Source organism: Phragmites australis, chromosome 22, assembly GCF_958298935.1.
Source record: "Phragmites australis chromosome 22, lpPhrAust1.1, whole genome shotgun sequence".
Lineage (NCBI taxonomy): Eukaryota > Viridiplantae > Streptophyta > Magnoliopsida > Poales > Poaceae > Phragmites > Phragmites australis.
The window spans coordinates 15,831,408-15,838,233 of NC_084942.1; the positions used below are offsets into that span (position 1 = coordinate 15,831,408).

Here is a 6,826-nt window from a genome sequence, read left to right on the forward strand (position 1 = left end):
TATCATCGCAAGTTATATAGTTCAGAGCAGAAGCAAAATAACCCCTTATTCAAAAGCAACTTAATCAGGAGGATTAATTATCTGAACTAAAACAACGGGGCGCCGGGCGTAAAAACACATATTGTTAGTAATATATCTATGGCACATCTCTTTATGCAGGATGACATCCTTTCCAGCTGTAAAATAAGGAACCATGGAGTAACATGAAGTGTACTACTAAAAATTATACAATAATAGTATTTTTCATAACTAGGAATGATTACCCGATAAAAAAACATAAGTTTAATTTGAAACATATTAGGGGGATCAACGGCAATGGTCTTTGGAATCAATGTTGGATGATCGCGAATCATGCACTTTAACACATTAGCATAAAGAAAAAATTCTCTCTCAAAGATGAGAGTTCAATGTATGTCGAGAAATAGATGAAGGGACAATTGCAGCCAAGAGCCGTCAAATGTATATCAATGCGTGTTGACTCGGCATCTTCTTTAACCCTCGTATACCACCTCGTCTTTGAGCTACCAGGATTCCTCTCTGAGAGAGCTTGTAGATTGCTTTGAAGCCAGCGTGCATTTAACCATATATATAAATAGAGTACATGACACGCACAAGTCTATCTCTATCCCAACTAAATACAAATACATAGCATCCTACCATGTGTATATATACAGATGTGCACGGGATATATGCAAGCTTAATACTCTCGACCACATCCAAACAACACATCCATCAACGGATGCAGGATCTGGACGAAAAACAAATAGTTTTGGTGCAGTGTGCAAATGTGGTGTGAATAGGAGGCATCGGGGAAGAAGAGGCTGTGCTACCTCCAAGCCAAAATAGACCATCTTCAACCTCCGTTGGAGAAACCATCAGCAGCACACGCTCTGCTGATCACATTGGAGTCAGTCATGGAGCAGCCCTAGGTTCTTCCACATTAAGGAAGGAAACCACAATGGGAAAGGCATGCACACCAACCAATGGAGGTGGGGTCTCAACAAGTAGGCATGACAGACTTTCTTGTAATTCTCCACATCTCCAATTGAATCAGCCTCGTTAAGAAGATGTACTCTCCTTTACAGTTAATATGGATCCAGGACACCTTTAAAAAAAATAATCTGCTAGTGTCAAAAGCAGAGTGAGGTAGGATTCCTTCCACACATGTTTTTTGACACATTGGAATAAGTGTGAAGATTATCTCAGCGACAAGAATTCAAGTTAATTATGTTTAAAAATTGACTAAGAGAAAACCCACCAAACTTCCAGTTCAAAACAATAAGTATTCACCTACCTAAGCCGTGTACTTCTCCCATGCTTTTTTATACAATCCCATCGCGCATCATCTCATAGTAAGCAGTAGCAACTTGATAGAATGGAGGACGAAAAGGAGGTTAATTAGAAACAGACTTTCAAATTGTTTCATATTATGGTGCAGTGTGAATAGGAGGCATCAGGAAACAATTGACCATACTAGCTTACGGTGTGAGTTGAAGGAGTCTGATGATCCGCGCAAATGGATCATTGTAGTCTGTCTATCTCTAAAACGTTAAGGGTTGGCTGCAGGAAAACTATCTGATGTGCAAAGTTGTACTTGTGAGTCTCCTAAATCCCTGCTTATGATCCAAATGGAAGAAATTTGGGAAGATTAGTATTCAATGTCCCCATAATACAGGTTATAAAAAGATCTGTAGTTAAATTTCTAACGAATAATTTTGACATTGGGATGACAAAAGTTTGAGGAATTAGATCTTAAAGTCTGATGCAACAGCAGCATGTAATCACTGATTTGGTCATTCCCTTCCCCATTTTCTATTTTTTGCAATTGCCACCTTAATTATGAATTACTGTCGGTACAGGAAGCTAAGTCTCCACTATATATGATATATAACAGAAACACACCTTCGGGCAGAGATGGAATTGTGCCCGTCAAACTTAGCCATTTCCAATGTCACATAAAATTTCCTAATGCGGCGTAATTAGTTTTTGTTATTTACACAAACTAGGCAGGAGAACTGTAAGTTTATTTCGAAGATTTTTTTTTGCGTGAGGGAGCTTTGAGGTATGTAAGTTGTGTCACCAAACTGTATAAGTGACACAAAAAACAAAATGGTCATGAATGTGTGTACGAGTAAGTGGCAAATGCCCAAATAAATGCAAGTCTTCTGTTCCGATCAAATGTTGAGCACCTTGGTTCAAATTTTGCCTTACATAGGTATTATGATACAGTTTACAACCTAGATTTTTTTCCTTTTTTTTTTTTGAAATGGTTTAGAAACTGACTGATCACATATAACGCTGAGGTTGCATTTCTTCCGGTCACTCCCATCTACCAGCGTGGCACGTGGGCCCAGCTCACTCGTGCCCCACCTGCAGCGTCCCTCTCGCTCCACCCAATCCATACCGTCTGATGGTGATCGGACAGCTGGGAAGAGACCCCCAGCGCGCATCTCAAACCGATCTAGTACAACCCATTCCGATCTCGCTCGCTCGCCGCCGCTGCCGCCGCCGCCGCCGTCGCTACCCCCTTCTCTGCGCCTCCCATGCGTGCGCTCTTGCCCCGCGCGGCCTCGCTCCTCCGCGTCGCCGCCGCCGCGGGGCCGGCGTCGAGGCCTCCTTGCCCCGCGCTGCACTGCCTCCGCGACGCCGTCTGCGGCGGCAAGGTCCGACTCCTAGCTCCCTCTCACGCCCTCTATACCGCTTCTAATTTTCGTTTCCTCTTCGGCGCCGAGCCCGGGCGCGTCGTAGCAGTGTCCGGCGAGGTCTCTGCATCGCCATTTGCTAGGGTTTAGTGGTGGTTTAGGGCGGTGTTTCCACTGAGCCAAGCCTTTCTGTGAAGGTACGGGAGGGAGCTGATGAGAAACGCCGCGTTGATTCTCTCCGATCCCAGTGTACCATGATTTATTTGAGCACGATTGAAGCGTGGTTGGATGATTGTTTAGTCACTCACTCACTATGGTACTGTTCTTTAGCAATGTTGTTTTGGTTGGGGACTGATATTAAGCTGTGTTTTTCTTTTTTAATCGAGTTAAGCTCTAAGAAACAGAGATGGCGCAGGGTGAAGGAACTTGGACTGTAGTTCATCATTTGTGGGCATGTTTTTATATTTATTTTTTGAGAAGGTAGAAATGCATATCTTGATAGTTGTGCATTGCCTTACTTCCATTGTTACACGGATTACATGGACACGGGGTGCGCCCAAAATTTCTGACGCATGGACTCATGTGCGACACATGACGCGACACGTATGTAATACGTGTCGGAGCAGTCGCAGTCAAGTAGTGCTAAGTCGATGAGGTTGGGGCAGGGGGCGATGACATCCCTCGCCATGGCGTCCTGTAGCAGCGTGCTGACCACCTCTAGCACACAGAGCAGCTCCATCCACCCCCAGGCTGGCACAACCATGAGTGACATCCCAGAGCTGGAGCTCTTCCAGGTTTGCCGCAAGGCCGATGCAGTCTAGGTGGCCTCTATCGGCCCCCGCCTTGTCGGTAGCGGCAACGACGGCGATGTCGATCCTTAGCTCGAGCACCTAGAGCATGGTGCTCCGCACATCGAGCCAGTCTGGGAGGCGGGCTATGGAGAAGGGGCAATAGATGACTAGAACCCTGAGGCGCACAATGACGGAAACCATCCAGCCAATGGCATCATCCCTAGCTGACCCATCCAACTCACATCAGCGTTAACTTGCCCTAACCAGTGGCAGGCATGTGTTGATGCAACAGCACGACATGACATAAACGCACGCGGCTGCCATATCTCATTCCTGCTCATAGTTTCTTTCTTCTTTCCACAGAGTAGCATCGTCGCTGCTAAAATCACAACCCGGTGATCACCATCTCGCACCGGCAAACAACAAAATTGCTCCCTGTGCTCTTCTTCCCACGGAACATGTTCGATGTGGCGGCCACCGCTAGGGACAACACCATCGGCCGGATGGTTCCGCTGTCATGCACCTCAGGGACCTAGTCATCTACTGCACCTTCTCCATGGCATGCCTCCAAGACTAGCTCAACACACAGAGCGCCACTCTCGAGTGCTCGAGCTACGGATGGACGCTGCCGCCGAGAAGGCGGGGGCTGACGGAGGCCACCTCGACTGCATCGGCCTCGCGGCAAACCTAGATGAGCTCCGGCTCTAGGGGTGTTGCTCATGGCCACGTAGACCTAAGGGCGAATGTCGTAGCCTGCCCCAACCTCACTGACCCGGTGCTGCTTGGTTGCCACTTCTTCGACGCGTGTCAGATACATGTCGCACCGTGTCCAACGCTAGTCGACGCACCAAAAATTTTTAGACACGCGTGTCTGTGTAATACTGGTCTGAACTTGATGGGCGCCATTCTGGCATTGAACATGATCCATTATGGAGCAGTTTGTTGCTAGGCTTCCTAATTTGGCAAATGAAACTCATTTGTAAATATTCCCTCCGGTCATAAATACATGTCGTTTACTATAACATATGATCTTTCATGCACAACTTTGACTACTATTTTATATTAGAATATATTTATAAAATCCATTGAATTTGTGATATCATGAAATAATTTTTCAAGAAAAATCTACCCATGATTTTAAGATTTTCAAACTAAATATTTTGAAAGCTATTTTGTCAAAGTTTTAAAAGTTTGATCGAATATTTTTCAAAACAACATGTATTTATGACCCGGGAGTACAAATAGACAATAGCTCATATGCTATTTTCCAACATCATCAAAAAACAATACTTATCCTTCTTTTTGAAACAAACATAATGGATGATATTTTTCTCTGTATAATTCGCGGACCAATTTTTTTGCTCCAGATCATTTTTACGGGATTTTAAATGTCTCTGGTTTTTAATGTTCATGAACTTACCGAATTTTTCCTTTTTGCAATATGTAATGTTGGGTGATGCGCAAGCATTTCCTGTACATGAATATAATGTTTAAATGCATATAAGTCAAATATTTGCACATTACACTTCATGTGTAACTGTTTTGATCCTGCCCAGCAAAACTTACATCCTTGAGCTTTCTGGTTTGGTTATTTAAAGTTGTATGGTTCTTTGATAGCTGCTGGTCTTGGAGGACCTGGAGGTTCCTAGCCACAAGGCAAAGAACATTGTGAACTATATAAGTCAAATGGACAACACAGAGAAGGTGATGTTGGTTGATGGAGGTGATATCGATAAAAAGTTAAAGCTGGCTACTCAAAATCTCCATTACGTGAATGTGCTTCCTTCAATTGTAAGTGACTTGCTACTGCTTGCTTTCTGAATCTTGAACAACATCTATGCTTCGCATGTGAGTTTTTTTCCAGCGTCCCAAGAGCAATAACCTGATACTTAGCAATTTTTTTTTTAATTCAGGGCCTCAAAGTTTACAGTATCCTCCAGCATGACACCCTTATAATGACTCGAGATGTTGTGCATAGGATTGTTGAGAGGATGCATACCCCCATCAACCGCTAGCACTGCGGATGGAGGACTCAATTCATGTAATGAAAGTTAATTCCACCAATCTCTTGGTAAACCCTTCGTTTTGGGTGCTGAAGTGATGGTGGCTCCAACAGTTAACCGAGAAGGAATGCTTATTGTTAGGAATAGCAACTTGTATTCTCTAGAGACCCTAGGTCAGTATATATACATGTACATATTATAACAAATAACCATTTATACATTGGAGATATTACACAGAGTTATATATATATATATATTGTTAGGAATAGCAACTTGTATTTCCTGAAGATCCTAGTCCAGTATATATATATGCACATGTTACAATATGCAAATAACCCTTTATACATTGGGGATATTACACAAAGTTATATATATACACCCCTCTCAAACTCATGGGGATATATCACATTGAGTTTTGATATATATAACTTGTGCTAAGCTGTACTCTATGTCTTTGTAAAGAAATCAACCAACTGAAGCTCAGAAGGAACATACTAAAGAGTAATCACCTCATCATGTACCTGTGTATGTGTGTAAGAAACATTAACACCAATATGTTTGGTGAGCTCATACTTCATCGGATCCCGAGCAATACTGATAGAAACTCTATTGTCTGAGTAAAGAGTACAAGCAAGAGAAGAGACACCAAAAAATCCAAGTAACCACCATAACTAACTAAGCTCTGCTTTTAACAACGCCATAACCCACAACTCAGCCTTTACACTAGAACGAGAAATTGTGGTCTGCTTTTTAATCTTCCAAATAATGAGAGAACCAAAAAAAAAAACACAGTAGGCAGAAATAAATCAGCGATCAAAATGATCACTAGCCCAAGTAGCATCAGGATAAGCATGAAGTTCTAAAGAGTTAGAGTGTGGAAAGAAGAGACGGCGAGAGATAGTACCATAAAGATAGCGCTAAACATGCAAGAGATGACTATAGTGGAGCTGAGTGTGAGCAGAAATGAACTAACTGAGGATGTGCATTGCATGAGAAATGTGAGGACAAGTGACACTAAGGTAAACAAGACTCCTAACTAGATGATGGTAGCGAGTGGGATCCGTAAGAGGCTCACCATCAGTGGACTAAAAATGAAGGTTAAGCTTCATGGGAGTCTCAACAGTGCGCCTATCAGTGAGAGAAGCACGATGAAGAAGATGCTGAATATACTTTTCTTGGGACAGAAAAAATCCCTAAGAAGCAGAAGAAATCTCAATCCCAATAATGTAGCAAAGAGGACCGAGATCGTACATAAGAAACTGCTCATTGAGACGAGCCTTCACAAAAGCAATATACTCAGAATCATTTCATGTAATGATCATGTCATCAACATACAAGAAAAGAAGAGTCCGACCACGAGAGAAAGTATGAACAAAGAGTGCAGAATCAT

General features: G+C 42.9%; 1 protein-coding gene across 1 annotated transcript; it reads left to right on the forward strand.

The window, feature by feature from the left end:
- The first annotated feature begins 2,480 nt into the window (after positions 1-2,480).
- Positions 2,481-5,616, forward strand: LOC133905563 (uncharacterized). Its single transcript, XM_062347384.1, has 3 exons — positions 2,481-2,663; positions 5,051-5,224; positions 5,347-5,616. Exons 1-3 carry the CDS (start codon positions 2,544-2,546, stop codon positions 5,446-5,448), a joined length of 396 nt encoding a protein of 131 aa, XP_062203368.1. The 5' UTR covers positions 2,481-2,543; the 3' UTR covers positions 5,449-5,616.
- Positions 5,617-6,826: the final 1,210 nt, after the last annotated feature.